This window comes from Parasteatoda tepidariorum, chromosome 4, assembly GCF_043381705.1.
Source record: "Parasteatoda tepidariorum isolate YZ-2023 chromosome 4, CAS_Ptep_4.0, whole genome shotgun sequence".
Taxonomy (NCBI): Eukaryota; Metazoa; Arthropoda; class Arachnida; order Araneae; family Theridiidae; genus Parasteatoda; species Parasteatoda tepidariorum.
In genome coordinates, this window is record NC_092207.1 from 40,999,401 (window position 1) to 41,026,225 (window position 26,825).

Genomic DNA, 26,825 nt, shown 5'->3' on the forward strand with positions numbered 1-26,825 from the left:
TTTTAAATATTATTGGTGATGGATGAATTATTTTCTCAAAAATTGTTCAACTCCTATGGAGAATGGTTTCTATGAATATCAACTTCAATGTGGAATGGTTCTTGAGTGGTATGAATTCAACTGGCATGGTACTAATCTGATCAAGACCAGCAGAAGATCCACACAAGTGGTTCGTGCTAGGTTCCGTAGCAGATACTTTCAAGCTCATCGTCATGTATCAGAATTAATTTCTTTCCTTCCTGCCCAAAATGCAATGTGACTCGAGCTACTCCTGCTCACATCTTGATCTGCATCAATTGCCAGACAGACGAGTCAACTACTCTCTTGAAGGAGCTCTTGTTAATTTAAAATCATATGGGTTTATGGACTTGATCTAGATGTCTATCGAATGGGATAAGAATGACAAGAACAACAGTGGTTATGAGTTTCCATGAATAGTTGCATAATTATTTTGACATGATTTTTAAGCGTCATATCTTAATTTTGCACCTTAAATAAATATATGTAATCAATCGGGAATTCCTATGATCAATAAATGCATTGCTGTCTATTTTTAAAAGGTTGTTGAATTATAAATTTAAAATCATAACCTTAAAATTTAAGCTTTTAGTATAATCTTTACTTGAAAATATCCTTAACTAGTTTAAGCCTTTCTTTATTGAGGTACGAAATTTAAGATAAAATAAAAAGCTTTTTCATATTATATCACTTTTTTAAAAACATTTGACGTATTATGAAATTCATATTTAATGATTTTTGGTGAATTTACTCCCAAATTTATAAGGACTTTTGATGCAAAACTTGCATTCATTAATTTTTTTTTTTTGGATTGAATAACTTTTAAGGCACATCGAACATTCTGTAAGCAATATTTAGCCATATGTGCAGCAATATTTTCAATGCTATTATGCATAAATTTGTTATTCAATAATGAACAACTAAAGTCAAAATTCCAAATGTTTGGTAATTGAGAATTTAATTATATTTAAATAATTTTTCATTACCTAATACTTTTCAGGTGAAATTGATCGAGAAAATCAAAGTAATTTTCTGACAATTTTTATTACATTTACCTCTTGCTCAGTGATTAACACTTCTCCTTAGCCTAACAATGATATAAAATGTTTCTATCTTGAACCTCAAAAATATCCGTTGAGAAACTACAAAATTAACTCTTTACAGCATATACTGGAAGTATATAATTTTCTTTTAACTAAACAGAGTTTAAAGCTGTTTTATATAATTAAAGATTTTCAATAGTTTACTTAAAATTTTCAATGTAGACTTTTTTTTCAAAAATTGAAAATAGAACTTCTAAGTTTTTCTCACACAATGCTAAAATAAGATGGGAAAAAGCGAAATTTAAAACTTGAACATACGCAGGAAATATACACTACTGACCATTAAAATTGCTACACCAGGAAGGAATGCAAATAACAGAATGATATTTATTGGACTCATACATTATAGTTGGAAGATCCTAAGGAATCAGTACTCAGAGCAGCCTCAGTACAGCATTCCATGCAACTTCAACATTAGGACGTAATTTATCGACCGTAGTGACTGGCGATTGGTGGCGTACCAGTCGTTCGGCAACCATTGACCAGAAGTTTTCAAATGGTGAGAGATTTGGAGAATGTGCTGGCCAGGGCAACAGGCGAACATGTTCTGTGTCAAGAAAGGTCAGGACAGTACGGGCAACATGCGGTCGTGCATTGTACTGCTGAAATGTAGCGTTATGTTGGCCTCGCAGATATGGCAGAGCAACTGGCCCTAACACTCCTGAAATGTAACGCCTGCTGTTCAAAATACCGGAAATACGCACAAGAGGTGATCAAACGTGTATCAAATGGCACCCCATACCGTTACTCCAGGTGATGTGCCAGTATGATGACGTCGAATGCAAGCTACCATTAGGGGTTCTCCACGATGTTGTCAAACACGTATGCGGCCATCATGATGCTGTACACCGAACCTGGATTAGTCTAAAAAGACGACGACATTCCATTCCTGACTCCAGGTTCATCGTTGATCACACCATTGGAAGCGCTCCTGCCTGTGATGCAGCGTCAAGGGTAGCTGAAGCCATGGTCACCATGCTGACAGTTCATGCCTGCTGCAAACGTCGTCGAACTGTTCGTGCAGACACTTGTTGTCTTGCAAATGACCCCATTTGTTGACTCAGGGTTCGTGACTTAGCTGTACGATCCCTTAAGGCCATGTGGATTAGATGTCTGTCTTCTCGTCTGTTAGTGATGGGGGCCGCTGAGATCCTGCATGGCGCTTCATATGACAGTCATGAACTCATCGATCCCACATTCTGCTAACAGTTATGGGATCTCGACCAACAAAGCAGAAATAATTCGGTATGATAAACCGCACTTCCAGTAGGCCACAATTCGACCTCAATTAAACTCAGACACGTGCTGGAAGGCATTTCTCCTTCTTACATGAGATATAACAGAAACTTTTTACCCAAGAAAAACTCAAATTCAATTCCTGTATGAGAAACTTACTGTCAAATCTCTTCTTTTATACACATTGTAGGTGTCGCTACCGCTGCCTGCTTTGCATGAATGAGCTGATAAGCTAATCATTTGTATACCACAACGTGCTTTATCAGTCCTGCAAATTACACGTTCGTGGTGTGTCGCCTTCCTGGTGTAGCAATTTTAATGGCGAGTAGTATATATACATATATATATATATATAAAACTAAAATAACTTTTCCATAAAAAAATTTATTTGCTTTTCATAAACTGTTCTTATAAAAATATTTCTAAGTTTGAAATAAAATTTTTAAAAATAAATTTTTTTGTTATTTTTATCATTATTTTCCCCTCGTTCTGTAATTTTTCACTAGTTTTCTCTACAGTTTGAACTATATATATATATATATATATATTACTTCAACTATGAAAATTACTATGAACTCTTTTTCTAAGGCATAATGATTAAATTTTCATATTTAAGTTAATGCAACCCTACATTTTTTTTTCATTATGTCATCTTGTGAAAGAACCTTTATTTTCATTGGAATGGATATTTTTGAATATATAGATATTACATAGATTTTGAATATACCAATATTTTTGATCTTTAGAAAAACGTTCAATAATTCAAATATAAATAGAATGTATTTCATGATATATTGATACAGATCTACTTAGAAGAGAGAATCTCCTATAAATCCACTTACTTCCTTGTCGCTAATGACTATAGATAGAAATTTCAGCCTATATAGAGGATCAACTTGTCTTGTTATTGAAGCCACTCCGTCTGACACAACTGACTCATTGTGGAATCGTTCATAACAACGGAAAGGTCCGATTTGTTCTTTACGTCCAGTTGTCATATTAGTGGAGAATTCTAGGGGCTGTAATGGCATGTTTCCTATTTTTGGAACAATTAAGACAAGTCGCTGCATTCCATCAAAGGTGTATGTAAAAACGGCGTTAGTCAAAGGAAATGGACTGTTGAATTTCATTCGCCATCTTGCAAGGGACGCACCTGGAAATTTAAGCAATTTGTTTGTAAGATAAATTTGTTTTGTACATGAAAAAATTTATTGCAGTTACAAATAATAAAATTAGAGAAAAAATCTGGCAGAAAGTGTGGCGTACTAAGCTAAGTCACGAAACTAAATGGGATAAGCTCATTTAACTTATTTTATCATATTGTCTTTTACAACTAATAAATTATTTAAATTTCACATTATAGCTCAGGATTAATATAAAATATGTTTAAAAAAGGTTTTAAAATAAATTTAAATTTGTTACGGATGTTCTGTTTCAAATTAAATTACAAAGAACGTCCAACAAAATATGTATTTAAATACATATTCTGACTTTTTTATATTGCATGTTTTTTTACACGGTGAAAAAGAATTGGTAAATTACCGTATTATATGGTAATGCCATTTCTGGTAAAATAAGCCCATCCATAATTCTGGTCAATGAAATCAAAACATACAGCCCATTCATTCAGTAAGTTTTCCGATCACATGCTAGCGGCATACTGTAAATCCTGATTCTCAAAATTGCAGTTCTCATTACCTCACATTTTGTAAAAAATGCAAGACTAAACAGTGAATTTCACCGAATAAACTATTTTAACGCTATGCTCTGAGGCATCATGATAAATTTTACCACATTTACCTAATGTCATTAGGTATTATGAAACCATATTTTATTGTTAATTTTATCCAAATAATTACCAAAGCCCTTTATTTAGCTTTTTGGAGTTCTCATAGAGGCCGAAACACCATAGATTGCACCATACTCTGATAGTTTTAACAATACCTTTTTTTCTAATTTTATAATGAATGTAATAGAAAACAAAACATGAACATTTGATAAAAATCAAGCTTGAATGATAAAAAATATACTTAAAATAAAATAATAATTTCAAAACATATACCAGGTAACAAAGCATGTTTGACAGCATCTGTGCTTAAAGGCGCTAAGCATGAGCATATTTTCTCAAGAGTGTGATTATTATCAACATTAACACGCGCTTATTTAATTTAAAACATGCTTATGAAGCATTTGAATTTTTAAAGTAAGTTTTATGGAAAATAATGTATTGGTAGTTGATGAAAGATAGTGTAAATGAAAAATACAAACTTTAACCTTAGTCATAAATTGAAAACATTAATTATAAAAGTAGCTTTAGAGATCTTTATAAAACTCTCTCAGGATCTGCGCATAAAACAAAATTTAAGCCTGAAATCATAGATATAAACGAGGGACTGGTGATACCTATAAACTTAGGTTCAAACACAAGTAGGTTCGATTTTTATCTCATCCATAAAAGAATAATTTTATATGTCACGCATTAAAAATACATACATATTTAACATTGAGTGCTACTTTTGTAATTTACAAATTAATCTACCTGTATTATTTCATATGTTCAACTTGTTTCACACATTTAGCCAATAGGTAATTTATTTACTCACCTTTATATTGGAATTCACTGATGATATCAACGTCTTGGGTTCTCCAAGCTTCATAGTTGATGAATCCAGCAGCACTGTAATTTCTTTCAATTTTTCCACCACCATAAACAATGGACGTAAGCATCATTCTATTATCATAACAATATAAAGCTCGACCAAGATCACCGGGATATGTTTTCAATAATGGAAGTTTTTGGTCATTAAAGTGCACAACATATGATCCAGTGTTGCCTGGGGGAGTGTAAAGCAACTTGTAGAAGCCTATTGAGACGTAAGCAGTAAACGTATGCCTAGTTCCTTTTGGTGTTGTGACGTATTTCAAACCTCCATTTTCATCGTAATGATATGTAAACTTGCGACCACTAGGTAATGATATTTTAGCAGGCTAAGAAGAAAAAAGATTTAAAAAATTCAATCATACGTAAATGTAAGTTATTCAGTTCAATAAATTTGAGAGCATTAAAAAGTTTTATATATTTATAGTTTTTACACTTTTATGCAAGAAAAAGTTTTGACAATTTATTGACAATTAGATACTTTTTCGACATATTTAATATGAGAGTATATTATTAGTATTTTTAAAAATTCGTGCTAATATAGCAATAAATGATTTATTAAAATTCTATTTTGTGTGAAAGTTCTTGCTTTGTTTTAAGAACTGCATTTGTGAAATAAATTAATGCAAGCGAATGCAAAAGAAATTTATGGCATATTTAGTGTTTTTGGATCAGATAAATTATCGTATACTGTTATTTTATAGTACCTAAGATAAAACTACACCATTTAGCGCTTTTAGAAGCAATTATAAACTCCACCTGTAATACAAAACTAACTTAATTTTTTACTTTTTTTAGAAACTTTCGTGTATAAACTTCTGTTTAGGCGCTAACTAACGAAATTCTCGATACTTTCTACCAAAGTATATTTTTTTAAACTTACTTTATGTTCTAACAATCTAATTTAATGTAATAACCCTACTGCCCTGATTCATTAATTTTGTTTAAATGGTATAAACTAAGTCTTACAAAAAATAAAAATGTTACGATTTAAATGCTTAAGGAATTAATAAGAAATAATATTACGTTTTAAATACCTGGATTGTAACAAAAGATATAAAATATGAAACTTAACATTCATCAAACAATTCGTATTCCTTGTAAGTCTCAAAGGAGTTGCCCATTGTCCAAACCATTATATCTGATCGTTTTAAGCGAGTAAATTTTAATTATTCTTGTCTGAAGTCTAAACAGATTTTCTTTTACTATTTCATTAAATTTATTCTAAGTCATAACTGCTAAATCAAATGTCACTTTATGACGTTTTTTTCTTAGTATTTGTATTAGTGTATGTGCATTTTATCAGTAGTACTTACAAGGTAAACTCAAATTGAAAAAAAAAAAAACAAATTTTAGTTCTTAAATGGTTTTCGAATGTCAGTAAGGTTAAAAAAATATGAGAGCATTATTTCAAAAGTAGAATAATTTATGACATAGAGTACCATGGTTTTCAAATCGTAGGAAAACTTCATGGCAGACACATCTGGATTTTTTATTTCGGTCAAATGTCCCATTCGATCATAAGAATAGGTTTCCGATAAGCTCCCTTGTTGCCATCCAGATAATCTTCCTAATCTCTCGTACATTAGATTTAGAGGTAGCCGCGTATCAGTTGGTAACCACTGGACTGGTCTAGAAAACCCATCATACTGAACGACAAGAAAAGGTCTTCTGGAACTATTGTATAGTATTTCTCGACCAGCAACCCAGTCATATTCCACTGTGAGTATTTGTGTTTCATTCACCTGAAAAGAAGGGAAAATATTTGAAGTAACAACATAGCTCAGACCCGCTGTAAATAATTCGGAATCAAGTTACGTTAAGCACTTTGGGTGAAATCTATTTTACCGTAAAATAAATTTTATCTGTGAAATCTATTTTACCGCAAAATAAATTTAACCGTAAAATAAATTGCACTGTAAAATAAATTTCACCGTAAAATAAATTTCACTGTAAAATAAATTTCACCGCAAAATAAATTTTATCGTAAAATAAATGTTACCGTAATATCTATTTTTATCGTAAAATATTATTACAGCGTAATTCTTACATCCATACATATATATTTCCCTTCACTCAGAATCGGAGCATATGGCTTTTATCATATCTTTCCATCTCACTCTGTTTGTGGCCAGATATTTTTCCTCTATGTCTTTCCTATTGTTTTCAATTCCATGAAATCGTCCCATGCCAAGTATTTTTAGGTCTTCCTCTTTTTCTAATACCCCGAGGCTTTTAATCAAACACTAGTTTTACTTTAATTTTTCTTTCAGGTTTACGTAGAACATGACCAATCCATTTCCATTTACGTTATTTTTAATTTCTAGATCAATAGCTTTCTGTTTTGATTTTCTAATGATTTCTGCATTGCAAATTTTATGGAACCACTTGATACGCAAGATTCTTCTTAAACAGTTGTTAATAAATTCAACTGTTTAATGTAAGTTTTGACAGGTTATTTTTTATGCAGTGCCATGTCTCAAATCTATATAGTGGGACAGATTTAACATTAGTATTGTAAATTCAAATTTTTGATGAATTTGTCATGTTTTTGTTTTTCCAGAATTTATTCAGAATAGCGTGATTGTTTCGGTCTTTGATAAATCTATTTAGTATAGCTTCAACTTTCCTTCTTTGTCGTTAACTATTCTTCCAAGAAACGTAACACTGCTTAGCAAGTTCAAATTTATTTTTCCATTTCAATGATTTTTTTTTTGTTTCCTTAGCTTTAGTTTTAAGAAAAGCATACGTGGGCATTTTATATATTTTGACAATATATTATTTTTAATAATTCCATTACACTTAAAAAATTTCTTATTTTAAGTTAGTTAGGACAGTTTCAGAACTAGAAATATATTGTTTGGAAGCATGTGGTGGAGATCAGAGAGTTATATTTATACTTATATTTATTTCTACTATACAAATTGTAGTGTATGAAACGCGCATGCTCCAATACTATTTTCGTCCTTTGTGAAATCTCAAACCTCGTTGAAGTAAGAATGAAACTAAATTAATTAAACACATTAACAATACATAAAATATTCCATTTTCTTAAAATATCATTTATTTAATCAAACTCTAATTATTATTTAAAACAAAGTTTTTAAATTACGACTACCTCCAAGAAATTCAGCTTATCGACAAGCACAGCAACTTTATTAAAACTCTACAAATCACGTATAAGAGTCTCCATATTAAGAACACTTACTGAATATTTGAAACTTAAGATCACGGATAATTTTTTTTATGCATTCTCTCTTGCATTTATTCTCCAATTTTTATATTTTTCTTTTTCTATCCGAAGTGCTATACTTAAAAAAAATTAAAAAAGAAACTAGAGAACGTGATTTAGTATAAAAAAGTGTGCGGTTTCTGAAGTAAAATAGAAGAATCTACACATACAAAAAAAAAAAAATTCATCATCTAGATGACTTTCTTTGAAGATGACATGAAGTGGCTCTTGATCATGGAAGATAGTAGGATGGAAATCTGAGATTGAATATCCTTTGTTTCTCTTCATTTAATAGAAATTTTTAATGTTAGGCAATGATATAATAAAAAAGTGAAGTATACTAAAGTTTGGAGAATTTTTTTATTTATTATCTAGTATGGTATTCTGCCTAATAAGCTAGTTTCCATTGTCTTGTTACATACGGTTTAGTAATGTCGCACATTGTGTTAATTGATGCATAAATAATTTTTTATTGGAAAGTTTGGAAAAAAAAGTCAGAATTAATAATTTGAGTTTATAGAATTTTTAGGAAATATTTTGCAAATTTTGTTATTTGGGATAGGATAATTTTGATGGAGTCTAAGCTTTTGTTAATCAATGACGGAAAAAGCTCTGAGTTTAGAGTTATCAAAATTTAATTATTTAGGGAAAAAAACACTAATAGTATTAAAAACAGCTAAATGTTTCAAAATTTGGGAAAAGAATAATTCTTTCTGTATATTTCTTTGTTTAAGTTTCGAAATTTTTTCATTTTCACTAGAAAGTCTGTTCATAATTCATTCTGAATATTATTTTAAAGAAGTTCGTCAATATATTTTTAAACAAAAGAATTATTTAAGCCCCAAAAAAATTTTAAGCTAAAAAAACTATTCAAGCGACAGATAGAAAAACTATTCATTTGAATAGAAAAAAAAACCATTCGTCTGAATAGAAAAACTATCCATCTCAATAGAATCTGTGAATTTGTTTCTTCTGTTTTGCTCTGAGTTCGGGAATTCACGAAAGCAAATAGTTAAAAAAAAAGAAGAAAATACATTATTTCATGAATTTATTTTTATATTGCAAGCATTATACTTCAGAAATTAAAGTTATATTTTCAAAAATTTTAGGAAAAGGAGTTTTAAATATTGCAACAGATCGAAATTAAACTCTGATTATCAATCCAAACATCCGCATTATTAAATATTACTTTTATTATTATTATTTCGAACGAAATTATTTGAGTACAGAAAAAACAAGAATAAATTTTCGTATAAAGACTGCAGAAATACACTTTTTTACGAAGTGTATTTCTAAAATAATATAAGTGCTCAAACTAATTTCTTTCGCTCATTTACATTCTTATACCCTTTTTTTTTCCTTAATAAAAAGTTTAAAATTTTCAAAAAAAAATCAGAAACAATAAAGCACTTATGTGAAGATAGGATTCTAAATAAACTAAATATTGCAGCACATTCAAAATAAAGAAACTAATTATGTTATAATATTCCACATTTTTTTTAAAAACAATCTTATTATTATTCCTTGAATAGTTTCCAAATTCAGAATTCTCAAAATTAAATTGTTCCATTGCAAAGAAAAAAAATTAAAAGGTACTGATACTAAAGAAACTAAATATTACAAAATGTTTAAACCAAGCAAACTAATTCTGTTTGTGATTACTTCAAAGTCTAACTCAAAAAAGAGCAAAAAACAAACTCGTTTTCTAACAGACATATGTAACTAGTGTATTTTTCCTAAAATCAAAATTGTTCTGAAAGAGTTAGAATACAAAATGCCTCAGTGGTTTTCTAGCGCTAGCAATTTCCCTCAAGAAATCACCACCGTCGATGTTGTTTAAAGAAACTAAAACAAACCGAACGAAAAAAAAAGAATCATGGCGTTGCGTTTCACTACGCCTCAACTCACTTCCATTGAGCGCTTATTGTTTTACGCCCAGTTTAACTGTTCAAAGTCTAGAGTTAAAATAAGTGAAGAAAAAAATTTAAATTTTCCTTTTTTTTTCATATATTCTTCAACTATTTATTTTTCTTTTCGCTTGTTTCAGATCTACATTTCGTGAATTACTTTTCACGCTTCCGCTGTTTTGTAGGAATGAATTTCCTCTCGAATACATCTTGCGAATTTCAAAAGGAATTTCGGTTGGAGTTCTCGTTCATTGGAGTTCTATAAACTCACTGGAACTCCTTTTTAGTAAAACTTTATTATGTCTTTGAAAGGAAGATGGGCTTTATGGTACAAAGGAGTAGACGAAATAAACGATCTTAACCTGTTTGGCGAGATTATAATTGTCACTGACGACTACGTGTCATCTAATGCAATGTGTCAGTCATAAATAGTTCAAAGAAATGTACAGTTTGTCTATGTAAAGCACTCTCCTAGACATTCGTCTGGAATAGTGGTTGTAACTATGGTTACGAGGTTGTTGGGTCATTATTTAAGACAGGTCTTGGCTCGGGTCGGCGAGAGAAAGGATATCAGGGTCTAAAGAAGCTCCCCTCCATGAAATGCGCTTTTTCTTGTTTCCATAGCAGCATACGGTCTTAGACTTTGTGGTGAGGGGAGTTCTTTCTATAGACAAATCTTAATAGCTGATATTTTGGCATCTTTTCAAGTATCTGAAACAGATTTTTTGTCATGATTTAATCAAAAGTAAAGTTTAATTTGCTTAGTAATTTGGTAGTTATAAAAGTTCAGATGCTATTTGGCCAAACATAAAATATTTTTTTAAACTATAAAATGACTATTTTGCTATTTTAAATTGTCTATAAATTAAATAATAAGTATAAAATAAGGGAAATTAATTTTTTCTCTTTTTTACACATATTCTTCAATAATTCCTTTTTTTTCCGTTTCAAGAATTACTTTTCTTGCTTCCACTGTTCCATGAATTTCCTTTTGGATAAGTTTGAAGAAATTTGAGAGAAATTTCGATTCTAGTTTTCATTTATTAAAGTTTTATTTGCATGAACTCTCTTTTAGTAAAACCTTATAATGGCTTTAGAAGGACTTTATGACATATTGCAAAGTCAAAACAGAACATCGCAACCTGTTTGGCGAGAATTATAATAGTCGCAGGCGGCTCTGTAACATTCTAATGCTATATATAGATTAAGTGCAGTCAGCTTTTTCAGGCACTTAAATAATTCAATGAAATGTAGTGATATATATTTGAGCCACTTTCCAAGTGTCTAAAATAGATGACTTAATCTAAAGTAAAGTTTCATATGATTAGTAATTTGGTAGTTATGAAACTTCAAATGCTACTTGGACGTATATAAAATAAATTTTTTTTAACTATAAAATTATTTAAGTTATTTTAACTTGTCCATAAATTTAATAATAAGTATAAAAAGAGTGAAGAAGATTTATTTATTTATCTTTTTTACATGCATTTTTCCACCATTTTTTTTTCCTTCTCGGGAATTACTTTTCTTGCTTCCACTGTTTTGCAGAAATGAATTTCCTCTCGTATACATTTTGTTAAAAGAATGAATGAATTTTGATTCGAGTTTTCGTTCATTAAAGTTCTATTTACAGGAACTCTCTTTTAGCGAAACTTCATAATGGCTTTAGAAGGATCGAAGGACTTTATGGCATATTGGAAAGTCGAAACAGAAGATCGTAACCTGTTTGGCGAGAATTATAATTGTCACTGGCGGCACTGTGCATTCATCAACTCGAGTATTAGCACAAAAGCTAACGCATTAAGATATATGGCTGATTATTAAGTGCAGTCGGCTTTTCCAGACACTTAAATAATTCAAATAAATGTATTGATCGATATTTTGGCGTCTTTCCAAGTGTCTGAAACAGATTTTGTGTCCTGATTTAATCAAAAGTAACTTTTCTATTCAACAGTAATTTGGTAGTTAAACAGACCTCAAATGTTGTTTGAACAGATTTTAAACAATTTTTTTTTTAAAAAAAATATTTTATAATGATTAAAGTTATTTTAACTTGTTGATAGACTTAATATAACATCCTGAAAACAGAATGTAGTTCCGTGTAGGTTCATGGTCAATATCAGAGCCAAAATTCTTGTTTGCAAATCAAATATTGTTGGAAAAATAATCAAACTGCCCCAAATTATTACAACCGGAAGAAATGTTTTTATATTTTTTTTAACTGGCTGCTGTTTTATTGACTGTAAGAAAGGAAAGTGAAGAAGCTACCTAAGTATTACAAAAAAAATCAGGATGGAATTAGATTTGACATATTCAGTGAAGTTCTTATGCGTAATAAACAGAAGGTATTTGTTTGGTTGACCAGTTAACTTGCAAACATAAAGCAGTATTTAATAGAACTCATAAAAAAATGAATTCATTCCATTGGTCAACAACCAATACTGAAAAAGGGTAAAGATACAAATTATTGAAGAAAAAAAAAGAATTATATTATTAATTTAAAATACATCAGCAACTTCTTGATGATTTAAATCTTAGTTGCCAATTTTTAAAAATAAGATTTTTTTGGCGTCTTGTTTTGCCATATTTTGGCGTTTTATTGACTGTATAACATTCATGTTTCTTCTTAAAATTCATGTTCTATTTCATTATATATGAATGGAACTCTCTTAGCGCTTTAAATTGATTTTAATTTAACAGGTAATAATTTAAAGAAAAGAAATCCGGAACTTTTTTAAAAATTTACTGAATTAATAGGTTGTGACTTCTTTAGCCATTACTGATCCCCTGCACTCAATGCTTTTAAGAGTTTAATAGAAAATACACGAAAAACCATGTTTTCAATAAGAAAATTCAAATTTTTTAAATATAAAAAATTAGTAATCATTAGTATTGATTAATTTTAAAGTACGTCTTGTTATTAGTGCCTTTAATTGATTTTAGTTTCACAGGTAAGAATCTGAATAAAAGAAATCGAGTACTTTTTTAAAAAAATTTCTGACTTAAAAAAATTTCTGACTTAAAAGGCTGTGACTTTTTTAGCCACTCCTTATCATCTACACTCAATGCTTTGAAAAGTTTAATAAAAAAAAAGTTCGAAAGAAAAACTGTGTTTTCTATAGGAAAAATTTTTTTTTTTAAATATAAGAGATCAGCGGTTAGTTGTATCTGATTAATTTAAAACTAATTTTTTTGAGCTATTATTTATTCTTTACTCTCAATACTTTGAAAAGAGTAATAAAAAATAATACGCGAAAGAAAAATTAATATTAATTTTTTGTTCTCATATTTTTCTTTCAATAGTAAAATTAGAACATAATCATGTTAAGACATGTTCTTAAAAAATAATAAACTAGAGGAGGTAAGCAGTTTTACGCATCTTAAAACAACAAAGAAGAAGCTGATGAAGATATTCTAAATAGATTAAACAAAACTGGAAGCTATTCTTAATAAATTGTGGGAAAGAAAACATAACAAATTCAACAGAAATTAAAATTTTCAATAATGTTAAATCTGTCCTACTATGTAGATTTGAGACATGGCACTGCAATAAAAATAACATGCAAAAACTTCAAGAATTTATTTAACAACTGTTAAAAAGAATCTTGCGTATCAAGTGGTTCCATAAAATTCGTAATGCAGAAATCATTAGAAGAGCAAAACAGAAACAGATTGATCTGGAAATTAAAAAAACGTGAATGGATATGGATTGGTCATGTTCTGCGCAAACAAGAAAAATTTAAAGTAAAACAAATGTTTGATTGGACCCCTCTGGGCAATAGAAAAAGAAGAAGACCTAAAAGTATTTGGCTCAGGACGATTGTAAATAAATTGAAGACAACAGGAAAGACATAGAGAAAGGAAAAATATCTGACCACAAATAGAGTGAGATGGAAGGCTATGATAGAAGCCCTATGCTCCAATCCGGAGTGAAAAGGAATATGTATGTAATCTTGTTAAGAGAACAAAATTGAGCAAAAATATATTATCTTAGAAATAAATGAAATGTACTCGTACCACAAGAACCCTCTCCACTGCTGCAATGGTCTTCTCCTTATCTTTTCGATTGTATTTAATATCGTAATTCCAGGAAGACATGGTATTTTCATCATCTTCATCAAAGGAAGTGAGGCGCAAGGGAACGGGGAACATTCCTGCTTGGACCGGAAGTGTACCCATTAGGACAGGATGTGGCACTGATTCCCAAACTAAGCCTTGTTGCCATGGTGTTTCAACTTCTATAACACCATCTTGGTGAATAGTAGTTTTAATCAAAACTGGACCTAAAAAGATACATGATCAATGTTTTAATTTATTAATATGTTTTTGTTTCATGTGTAGTAATCAATAATAAGTGAATGCTTTATTTTTCTTGACGCTATTGACTTTGGAAAAAATTATGAAATAATTTTTTCGCGAATCGTTTTCTATTATATTTAAGTTTTTTTTTAAGGTTTTATGTTTCTTTCAGAAAAAGTAATTATTTAAAAGAGGGCTGGGAGAATCATTTTGGATATTCCTCTACTTATCGGCAAATATATTAAGAAAGGGAGGATGAAGTGTAAAGAGTTTATGAAAATATAATGCTAATCCACATGTTTAAACTCCTCAAGAAAGCATATTTAATGGTTTAAAAAAAAAGAAAAAGGAAAAAAAAAACACCATGACTTCTGTGAAAGAAATAAAGTTTACACGCATTGTGCCTTTATTTAAGTGTACGTTTATTTAAGTGTGCCTTTAGGTAAGTGTACCGTTCGCAAAAAAATAAACGGAAATAACAGTATAAAAAACAACAACAAGAAACACCGCGATTCCTAAGAAGGAAATAAGTTTCAGATGTATTGTATTGTGCTAAAAAAAAATGAACGAACCGTTGTGAATAACTTTCTATCTAACTATTGGATGATCACGTTCTAGGACTCAATCTTAATGGTTCGAGGGTGTAACCTCAAATAAGCTAATTAACTAGTGCAGACTACATTCTAAGTTAGGAAATCAGACAAAAAAAAACATACTTTCTCTGAATAACATTTAAGATTGAGTTTTAGAACGTGAGGATCCGACTATTAGATTGAAAGTTATTCCGGGTGGTACGCCTTTTTATTTTGCGCACTGTGCATACAAAACAATCAAAAAAAATTTTGTTTTACTTTTATTTAAAAAAATTATTCTATTGTACGGTGATCACTTAGAGTGTTCCAGAGATTTAGAAAAATAAGCAAAAAATTAAGGGGTTCAATGTTTAATTCTCTCTCTTAACAAATATTATGGGGACATTATTTTTCAGAAAGTAGGAACCACCCATATTTTGAAATCAAGTATCCAAAGACGTCATAAAAATGGTATGTTTCATTATAGAGAAAGTAAATTAACTATTAGTATGAAAAAATCCGATAGTTAAAATAAAAGCTATTAATTGGGGTTATGCTTTTTGTTTTGTGAACTATCCATATTCACCTTCAACATTTTTTTAGCTTTCTTAAAAAATTAATTTTACTAAAAAAGAAATTAGATAAAAAAAAATAACACATAAAAAAAAGATTGCTCAGTTTTTTTTATTTTTGTCAGTTACTCTTTAATGTTTAATGCTCCCCTATTCTTGTATCAATCAATTTAGATATTTAGTTATCTTTATCAAATGGAAAATTTATTATAATTATTCAGAAACCAAATAAATTAAATATTAGTTGTTTGTCTCATTTAATAAATTATGTATTCAATTCAGTTATTCTGCAATCAATTTAGTTATTTTACTATCAATTTAATTTTTTTTCTTGATAAAACGGAAGAAAAAAAACTTTATAATTCAGAATTATTGAATATGTTTTGTTGGTTGTCATAAATTATTCATTCAATTTAGCTATTTTACAAATATCTTGATGAAAAAGAGAAAATAATTTTATCATATATGAATTATATATTTCTTAGTTTTCACGTTTAAGAAATTATATATTTAAGCATGGGATTCCAAAAGTAATTTTTAAGAAAAAATAAGCATAGGACTCAAAAATGAATTTTACTATTTGCTGAGAAAAATATGTAATTTTGTTTGTATTTTGTGTTTTAATTTAGGCAGTAAATGCTTGAAAAAAAGCAATTTCGCAAAAATATTTCTTTGATTTTAATTGCGCAATCTTGTCATTCAGGCAATAAAAAATTAAAACAAATTAAAAAAAGCAATATTTTAGCAGCATCAAAAAGACTGCGAAAAAAATATTCACCAAAATGAATTGAAGAAAAAAAAATTTCATTCAAAATTAAAATTTATACTCACTTATTTCAAAGTTTTAAAGATTAAGGATGTTTAATACATAGCCACAAATAAATTAATATCACAAGAAAAGTTTCTTTTTTTATACTTTTCTTGTCATTCATTTTGTTTTAATCATTTTGAGCCCTTAGTGTTAGAACGAAAAAAAGAGAAAAATACTCGCTTCATGATTGAATAAAAAAAAAAAAAATGTATCCCAGAAAAAAAGTTTTTCGGAGCTTTTTGCTAGATTCTTAATTGAGGCACTGTTTCTTTTGTAGAGAAAGAAATAAAATTAATAAGTACCAGTGACACTGTAGTTTCAAACATTAATTACGCTTTCAGAAAATAAAAACAATGAGAACGATAAAAAACAGGAAAGTAAGAAAAACATATTTTCTTAAACATTTTTTAAGCTTTTTTCGTCATTTGAGTAACAAAAACTTCAATCTGGATATTAAAATGCAAATAAAAAAGAACAAAAATATATATTTACTACAGTAGGTAAGAGTGCTCTAGAATTTTTTTAAGGAAAGTCTTTTTAAGAATGTAGAAAAAAGGAAGGTAAAAACAAGCATTTGTTTTCTTTGAAATTTTTTGCAGTTTCTACAAACAAATAAATTTCTTTTTTTTTAATTATTCTAAATACTTAAGTGTTGTTTCAGGTAGTTTTCTAAAGATTGAAACTGCGCACAAGATTCCTCATTATTCATTCTTCTCATTAATTAGACGGATATAATATTTTAATGGAGTTTTGCTGAATTACTTTAAACGTTCTTTGTCGTAAAAACCTCTTTTATCCTTTTATCTTTGAATCGTTGAAAATATTTCATTGAAAATATTTACCTTCAAAAAGGTAAAGCAAAATTATTCAAATCTAAGTATAGTTGAGTAAAAAATTATTATCATTCACAATTTTATTATTTATTTTATTTCCTCGTGGTTTATTGTAAGAATATCTTTCATTTTTTCACTTTTAAATAAAGAATTATCTTAATTTAAGGGCATTTATTTAAAAGAAAAAGAATACCAATGAAACTATTTAGGGTAGCGATAACAATAAAAAATGGTGCGAATAATTTACCTGCAACGTATCTCCAAAAGGGTACATGCAAAACAAGATTGTTTAAAGATAAGTATAATGTAACGAAAAATTATGATTATGCAGTATTGATGTATTTTATGTGATTCTTTGTTGTAAATATCTCTTTAATTCTTCGGAATATAAAACGAAAATTAATTTATGGCATTTTAAAAGAAAAGAAAAACTACCAATGAAACGTATTCCTTAGTAACAATACTTCTAAAAAATTGTGCGAAAAATTTCATTGCAACTGTTTATCTTCAATATGCTATATGTAAAACAGAAGCTAAGTACAATTAAATGAAAAAGATGATTATTATTTACAATTTCATGTATTTTCTCATGCTTTATTCTAAAAGTCTCTTTTACAGTCACGTGCCTTTAAATCGAGATCTAAGTTAATTTATGAGTTTTTATTGAAAAAAAAAACAAGTAAAATTATTTATGTAGTAACGATTACAATAATAAGATAGTGTGAAAAATTTAATTGCAACTATTTATCTTCAAAGGTTTATGTAAAATAAAATTATTCAAAGTTAATTATGATTGAGTAAAAAATTTTTACTTTTCGTAATTTTACGCATTTTTTTATGGTTTGTTATAAAAAATCTCTTTCGTTATTTTACTTTTAAATCAGAAATTAAGTTAATTTATAATTTTTTTCTTATAAAAGGAAGAAGAAAACTATTATTGAAATTATTTCAGTAATAACGATACCGAATAGCAAAATAGTGTGGAAAATTTCATTGAAAATATTTATCTTCAAAAAGGTATTATGTAAAACACATTTTTTTCAATTGAAGTATAATTGAATAAAAAACGATTATTATTCACGATTCTATATATTTTCTCATGATTTGTTGTAAAGTCTCTTTCATTATTTTCCTTTAAATCGAGAATTAAATTAATTTATGGTTTTATAGGGAAAAAAAACTGCTATTTATGTAGTAACGATGCCAATAACAAAATTGTGTGAAAAATTTCATTGCAACTATTTATCTTCAAAATAATTAAGTATAAGTAAACCAAATTATTAAAATTAAGTATAATTGAAAAAAAAAAGTTCTTATTCACATTTTTATATATTTTCGCATCTTTTAACTAGAAAATCAAAAATTGAAATAGTCCTTTTCAGTAAATTTAAAAACTATATAGTTTTTTTGACCTGTAAATTCCTTTGCTCAATATTGCATTTTAAAATAGGGTTGTGTTTTTTTTGCATATTTCTCTTTTTTTAAAATTTTCCTCCTAATTATAAATCATTTTTTTATAAATCTTCCAACCTTTCTTTTATTTCTGCAATTTTTTAAAGCTTTTTTGTAAGCATTCATATTTGAATAATATGATGGATGGTATGGATTTTAGTTGACTATAGTATTAATTTCTATAATGACTAGAAAATTTCATTAATATTCTCAAATTTTAACTTTGCAATAATTTTGATATTTTTTTTTACCTTGTTAAAATTTTTTTTTTCCTTTTTTGCAAAATTAAATCTTTTTCTAATCTATATCAAAAACAATTTATCACCATTCACTGTTTTATAAGCACTTACAAAAAGTTTTAAGAAAAGTTATCAAAAGTGGAGGAAGAGCATTTTATATATGCTTTTCAAAAGTACATTTTTAATTATTTATTTGAAAATTGACTGAGCGATTGAATATTCAGAGAAACACAATTTAAAATGAAAATAATTTAAGTCAAAAGGACACTGAGAAAAAACACTCAGAATAACATGTCTACATACAGAATCAAATCAAAGAAAGTTACAGTTAAAATAACCAAAAAATATTAATTGCCAAATCCTTAAAACAATTAAGTGAAATTAAAAAATTCCAGCTCTGTCCTCTTTCGAAAAATATGAAAACCAGGAAATCAGGAAAAAATCTCGAATCAGGAAATTTTTTTTTAATTTACTATCATCTATACTCATCAAGAACAAAAATCCTTATCTTCACCTCGTAAGTCAACTTACGCTGGCTTCAATCTCAACCAAATTAATTGCCCATCTTTAAAATATTTTGAATGAAAAGATTATAGTTACATTAATTAAAACAACACTATTAAACGTTTAACAATAATTAAACGTTAATCATGGTTCATGCTTTATTATTTTTAACCAAAGCAAATGTTGGTTTCTCTTAAAGCAATACAAAATGCTCACCCTTATGGCACTTTTAAAGTGAAAAGTTTTCCTTTAAAAGACAAAATGCAAATATTTAAGAAAAAAATGTGTTTAAAATTGCTCGGCTCTATGAAGAAGACTTTCGCCTTCATTGGGGCATGAAGTTTCTATGAATAAGCAGATAACTTTAATCAGTAAAGCGTTTAAATATATTATTAGTCTATGTGACCATTTCTCAGCAATTTAATACTTTGATATTTTTGATGTCTGTACTGGAATGAAAAAATCTAGAATGAATAAATTAGATTATAATCTAATTTAGACTTAATGACTCTTGATTAGGTTTTACAAAATCAGATTCAACAGCATTATTTATTTAACTTGTATAACTTGCAAAATGTTAACCTTTAATATTGCTTATGTGGATGGGTTACCAATTAAAGGCAGCTAGCAATTGGGAAGTAGTACATTCGCGAATTTTGTTATAACAAGGTAAGCAATCATGCGCAGAAATAACGCTGTATTTTAATTTTTTATTATCAGTTACAAATGAAAGACTATTACAATCTCTTTGAAATACAAAATTTGTGCTCTTTGACAAATTAAAAAGTGCAAGATTTGTACTTTATTTTACGGGAAATTCGTGTGAACGAGAATTAATTCACGTTCACGATGACGATTTCAAACACTGTAAAAAATGGATGCTTAATTTCACGAAACTTTCTTCGTTTTTGACGGAACTGCTTCCCAGTATACGCTCCGAGCAAAATTTTCGTCATAGAGATGCAATAACGATCGTCACTTCTTTCTATCTTCTGGTCTGGAATTTCGTCAGAATTAAAGAAATATTTTGCAATTCTGTTTTTTTCTTTCAAAAATAAAAAAAAACTCGTGGCACCTATGTATCTAACTTTTCTAATAATCACTAAGTGTGGGAACTAAATAGATGGATCAATGTCACTCAAACAACACAAAAAGAACCGATAGAACAAAGAGATAATTTACACATATGCCCGGAGTGGAATTCGGACTTGGGATCTTCCTGATTCGAGGCCAACTCTTTGACCTGTCGGCTTGTTTCGTTACTTTATTTTCTATCTTCTGGTAGTTATTCTTGCAAACAATCTGTCACAATGCACTGCGATGAGTTTCCGAGTTGATATTGATTGAGTTGATTCTTCATATTGATTAAGTTGATTCATCATAGTTTTAAAAGTTTACTTTTTGTCACATATCACGTTATTTCGTGACAAAATGATTCTTTAAGTTAATAAAATACAGCACAAGTGAGAGTTTTAATTTTAGGAGTGAAGCACTTGTTATCAATAAATAAAGCATGATACAGATAGCCCAGCAGAGGAACCATCACAATGATAGCAAGCTTACCCTATATATCACCATTTTTATATTCTATCTTGTAGCAATATACTGCTTAATGCGAACCTTTTTTTATTAAATACCAAAAAAAAAGAATCCGTACAGCTTGCTTGAACGTTAACATATCACGTTCGATAGTTTATTTATTAAAGAGAAAAAAAAATTCTAATATTTTCTTAAGTTAAAATTCTTACAAATTTGCATACTTTCATCAGTCATTAGCTATCATACATTAAAAAAAAACAATATGCTTGCTTTTAGCATCGATTTAATAAATCATTTAAATTGAATATTTTTTAAAGAGTGTCTTAAACTTTTTGATTTATGTAAAAGTTTAGCAAAACGTCATACTTTCTTACAAGATAAATTTTCCAAAACTTGCATCTTAAGGTTTATTCTTTCTTTATAGCATGTATGTGATTTTAATTATGGAGTACTTCTCTAATGTGCACGGTGAGGGAGCATTAGAAAAACATTCTAAGCTTAAAAATACATATTTCCTTCAAGGCAGCATAGAAAAATGGATAAAAATTGCATCTCTGTCATATTTTTACTCGGCTTCCAAAAGATTAAAGGTTTTTACAACAGTTTTTCTAATGGTGGAAGAGGGTGAAGCAAGTAAGGTGGGACAAAAACCGTCTCTCAGTAGCTTAACATTGAAGAGAAAATTGCTGTTTAATCCTTCTTGGGCAAAGAGCATTTAACACCACCATCCCCGGGGTTACAGTTCCGAAGACGTTCATTTTTCGTTTAAGACGGCGTTGAAATTCGGGAGAAAGAAAAAAAAATGTGATATAGGATGAGAATCGAAGCTTGACTGGTACGAGTCCAAATAAATGGAGTGTTAACGAAAAAAAATAGAGGAAAAAAAAGTTGTTTACATTATTTTGGAATTAAATGTCCTCCCATCGTAGTTTATAGTTAATGGGATCAAATAAATGTGTGATGAATGTATGACAATGTTTCGCTGAGGGATATTCAAACTATCAACGTTTGTTTTCTTATTTTTTTTCCTGCAAAAATGTCTCAAAAGATTTTAAAAGAAAAAATATGCAAAAAACTTAGGAGTCTTTTTATTTTTATTTTGATATGTTTTTAAAGATACGTGGAATTATTGTGTATAAAAAAATCTCTATTTTTTATGTCTGGCGAAATGGTTGTAGCGTAAGTTCTGAGCTGTGAGCAAAGAAGAAATATCTTCCTCTTTAAAGAAAAGTTGCACAGTTGGACATAATTTTTAGAAGGAAAAAAAGTATAAAAGTTATTAAGTCTGAAGGAAAAAAAGGTATTAAGTATAAATGGTCAAACATTTTAGAATGAAAAATACCTCTGAGCCGCATAATGAAAAGAAGAAACTGTTTTTAACTAACATTAAATAGAAAATATTAATTTAAACTGAAAAATTATGCATCTCTTCATCCCTATAAAGGAAGCAAGAGCCGCGATGACTCAGGGGATAGAACGTTCGCCTTCCAATGAGGTGAACCGGGGTTCGATTCCGGCGATGGCTGGTCGATACGAATTCAGCATCCGGCTTGCACCAACCACCGTGCTGACGTGAAATATCCTAAATGGTAGACGGATCATGGATTAGACTCCCCTTGCCGTTAGGCGGTTCTTGTGGTCTTCCTCTCCATGTAACGCAAATGCGGTTTCTCCCAAAACTCTCCCAATACTTGATCCAGGAGTTCCCTTGTCTTCTGGATTGGGTTCAAAACTACAAGGCTACGGAGTTGAACATTAGTAGTCGTAATCCCAAAAACTGGGTTGGCTGTTCAACGACGGTTATAAAGTAAAATATAAAGGGAGCAACCTTTTATTTGTAATTTTTGTATTGTCATAGATGTAAATTGCAAAAAACGGAAAAAAATAGTTTTACTTCTTTATACTACTAACAGATTGAAGGTTAAATTTGCCGATGTGCTAAGTTTGCAAGCCAGTCTAATCAAAATTAGTCAACTATCAAATTGACCATCTATGAAACTCAATATTTCGCTTTTTAGATTGTTCTATTTTTAATTCTTTTTTAGCTTTTTCTAGAAAGAGTTGTTGATAACTCAGTTTGGAAATCTTTTAATTTGTTTAAAGCAGTTCGATGTTGAACTATTTTCAAAATTATTTTATAACTCGTCGTTTGTAACATTCAATAAATATGAGTTTAATCGGTAAGCTCCTTCCTATTCTAAAGTGATATTTTTAAAGCGAAAAAGTGAAAATTAATATTCGAATTGTTTTTCGATAAATAGGGGAGGCTAAAATCGGGAAACTCAGAGAAAAAAACTCAAGTTCAGTGGATCTGCTAATTGCGGATCCAAAATTTTCTTCGAAAATTTCCACCTTCCTTTCCCACGGTTAGGTAACTTATGATTCATTAAATGAACAAAATTAAGAAAAAAAAGAAAAAAGCATTTTAGAACTGAGTTTAGAACTCAGGAAAATGTTCGAGAAAAAAAAATATATACCACATTGATAAGTACATTTCAGCATTTCCAAACTGATTTTAACTCAATTCAATGTCAAAGAATAAAAAAATGCCACACATATCATCACATACAAAAACCACATTTTAGCACTTCAAAACTGGATTTGAAAGAAACTCAAGAAATGCCATAGAAAAAAAATAACTAAACAACTAAACAGGAAAGAGAAACTAAATTTTACAATTGTTTCTAAACAACACAGTTTTCCAATATAAAGTTTCGATGCAACTGTAGAAAATACATAACAATTATGAAAAAAAATATTTTGTGGAATTGTTTTTGGAGAACAAGTTTAAAGATTTCAAAATTATACTGATATAAGAATAAGTATAATAAGTTACTAGGTCTTTTGATTTCAACTGAAATAGATTTAAAAATTAACCAATTACAACTGTGGGGCGGAACATAGTGATCAGAAGTGATATATCCGATAATTTGTTTCGTTATCCTCTTCCATCCTATAAAAATAAGGAAAGGCGTATAAGCGTAACGATTAGCGTAATTTTATACATAACATTATGGTGTAATGCATGACGAAATAAGTAATTAATTTTCGGCCAATCATATAACCACATAGTAGATGAAAGAAGAAATCAGTAAATACAATTCGTCATTACTGATCATAACTGTCAATGTTTCTTCCAATAGCGACCACTTTTTTTTTTGTAGGCGTGATTTTAAATTATTTATCCCTTTTCGGTTTCTCCAATCGGCAAAGATAATTTTTCTTCTCTTTACACCTACTCTTATAAGGGATAATTGGTTTCGCAATGTGGATCAGAGTCCAGTTTGAAATGTAACTTTCTACAGGGAGATTTATAAGTTACTAAAGGGTAAATTAATAAAAAAAAGGCGGGATGGTTTTATGCAAATTATTGTCATTTAAATAATAATTTATTATAATTTATGTAATAAATCCATATAAAAAATACATTAATTGTCAATTGACATTGTATTAATCTGATATTCTCTAGGTAAATGTATGTGTATTTATTGCATACAAAGCAATGTCAATGCAGTAATTATAATTATTGTTGAATTCTTTAATAATTAATAATTATTAATCACTTAATAATTAATCTATGTAATAATTAATACATATAATAATTAATCTATGTAATAAATAATACATATAATAATTAATCTATGTAATAATTAATTTATTTAATACTTAACTACTTTAAAAGCTAAACCCATAAACACACATTAGATTCAGTCTTTAAATTTTTATTTTAACCCTGTGAGGTGCTATATGTGCAAAATATCTGAGGATTTCAATGTTTTATATTTAATCCTCAGATATTTTGCTTTATCACATTATTTTCGAAAAATAATATGGACTATTTATAATTACTTAAGCTTTTACTTTATTATTCATAATTTTCAAACATGTGAATTTAAAATATCAATTAAAAAATTATTATGGAAATCTAAAAACGTATACTGAGGAAAAAAGTATGGTCAAAAGTTGGAAAATGATACAATTTACTGTATTTTTAGCTCAGTGGAAGCAACAAAAAGCAATGGAACGCAGATATGGTTTTATATTACTTGATAAAATTTTATAAATGTGGTAAAATTTGATAATCTTTTTACGATACCTGAGAACATGGCACAGAAACCATATATTAGATTTAATTTAATTTTCAGTTTTGCATTTTTTAATAAATGTGTGGTAATAGGAACTCAGATCGATGACCAACCTCGAGCTGTCACCTGTGCAGATGCGAATGCTGTCGCCAGGCGAAGGATATTCAACCAGCTCTTTAGCAATGCAATAATCCCCGATCTAAACTGCCCAAGAGACCTCTCCTCTACAATAGCTAGGCTACGTACTGGACATTTCAAAGGTATGAAGATCTCACGCACCAATATAAAATCCTATCCCATCTGCAAGTACTGTCATCATTTGCAACTAACTCCAGACCATGCTTTTGACTGCCAGGCCATTATCCGCTCCCTCTTTCAACTTGGAGCACCCCCCCCCCCATCGAAATTCTCCACGGCCATCGGGCTACAGAACTTGCAATCTTGTTATCAAGACTTTTGGAGAACTCTAATCTTTGCACTAGCACCGTATGCATAGACACGACAACAACAACAACAATAGGAACTGTAACTTATAAAACCAGAATTCCTGGGAAATACAGTACGGTAATTATCTAAGAATTTTTTTCTCTAGCCAAATCATAACCCTCATAAATTTTTCTTAATTTTTTTTGATTAATTCATATTTTTTAAATTTGAATTTTTTGTAGAACAGTTGGAATGTTTCCTAACATCGTAAGAATAAATTTTAAGCAGTTAATCAAAACAAAACACATATGTGGCTAAAGTATTAAGTTTGTTAACAAAAAATTGTCAAAAACATTTTGCATGGATCAGTTGAATTATTAATGAACACGATAAATATTTTGAATGAAAACTCTTTTACTTATCGCAAAAACGTTAATTTATAATAAAACATTAAACAGCATAACTAATTTTTATTCGGCGTCAAAAATGGAAGATTAGAGTTTTTAAGCGATTAAAGTAATAAAAAAAAAGTAACTTAATGACATTAAGTATCTTCCCCTTTAAAGCTTAAAGGGAGAAAAAAATAAACGGCCTGCTGAGCTAAAGACACGTTTCGAAAGAATTTATGCGAAGAATCTAATAGCATAAATTAATATTCATATTTTCCCTTTTGACAATTATTGTCTACGAACAATCTTTAAAATTAAATTTTTTTTTCATTTAATCTTGCAAAGAATTATGTTTTTAATCGACTTTGCGTATTCTGAATTGATTATCTTGCGATTTTTATAAATTTACTAAGCGATTTCTAAAGAAAAATGCTCAGAAAAGGCAAAAACTAGATATTTTTTTCAACTGAAAAAAAAAACTATACTTATTTCTACAGAATAGGAAACAAGTTCCCATTTTTTAAAGACCGTTGACTGAAATAGTTTTATTTTGTTGTTTTGTTGTGTGTATATATATTTATGTATTATATATATTTATAAGAGCTTTCTTTAATTATATTATGCTTTAAAATTCTTCAATTTGTTTATCTATTTCCTCTTGTTGTTTTGGGGAAGTTTTGTATGCTCGTAAGGATACTGGTAAGTCTGATGTTAATCTTACCCTTTGAGGTTCAATTCTTATTGTCCCTACATCATATTTATCTTTAGCAAAAATATCTGAAAAATCTTCTAAAATTTCCTGAAGTTGGGAATTTTTTTCATCATCTTGAATTTGCATAATTCCGTCAACATGATTTTGACAATGTTGCGCACCATTATCACATTTAGTCTCAAGAACATTTGAAAACTCAAGATTATTTTCAGTTTTGCTATTTAAATCTTTATTTTT

General features: G+C 28.9%; 1 protein-coding gene across 2 annotated transcripts in view; it reads right to left on the bottom strand.

The window, feature by feature from the left end:
• The window catches only part of LOC107438670 (teneurin-m), a 468,170-nt gene that overhangs the window by 12,196 nt on the left and 429,149 nt on the right, over positions 1–26,825 (bottom strand). For both annotated transcript variants that reach the window (XM_043039103.2, XM_071179700.1), the window contains 4 exons: positions 14,173–14,438; positions 6,459–6,761; positions 4,961–5,345; positions 3,200–3,510 (listed from right to left, as the gene is read on the bottom strand). In XM_043039103.2, coding sequence (XP_042895037.2) covers positions 3,200–3,510; positions 4,961–5,345; positions 6,459–6,761; positions 14,173–14,438 — 1,265 coding nt within the window. The remainder of the gene's footprint in view (positions 1–3,199; positions 3,511–4,960; positions 5,346–6,458; positions 6,762–14,172; positions 14,439–26,825) is intronic.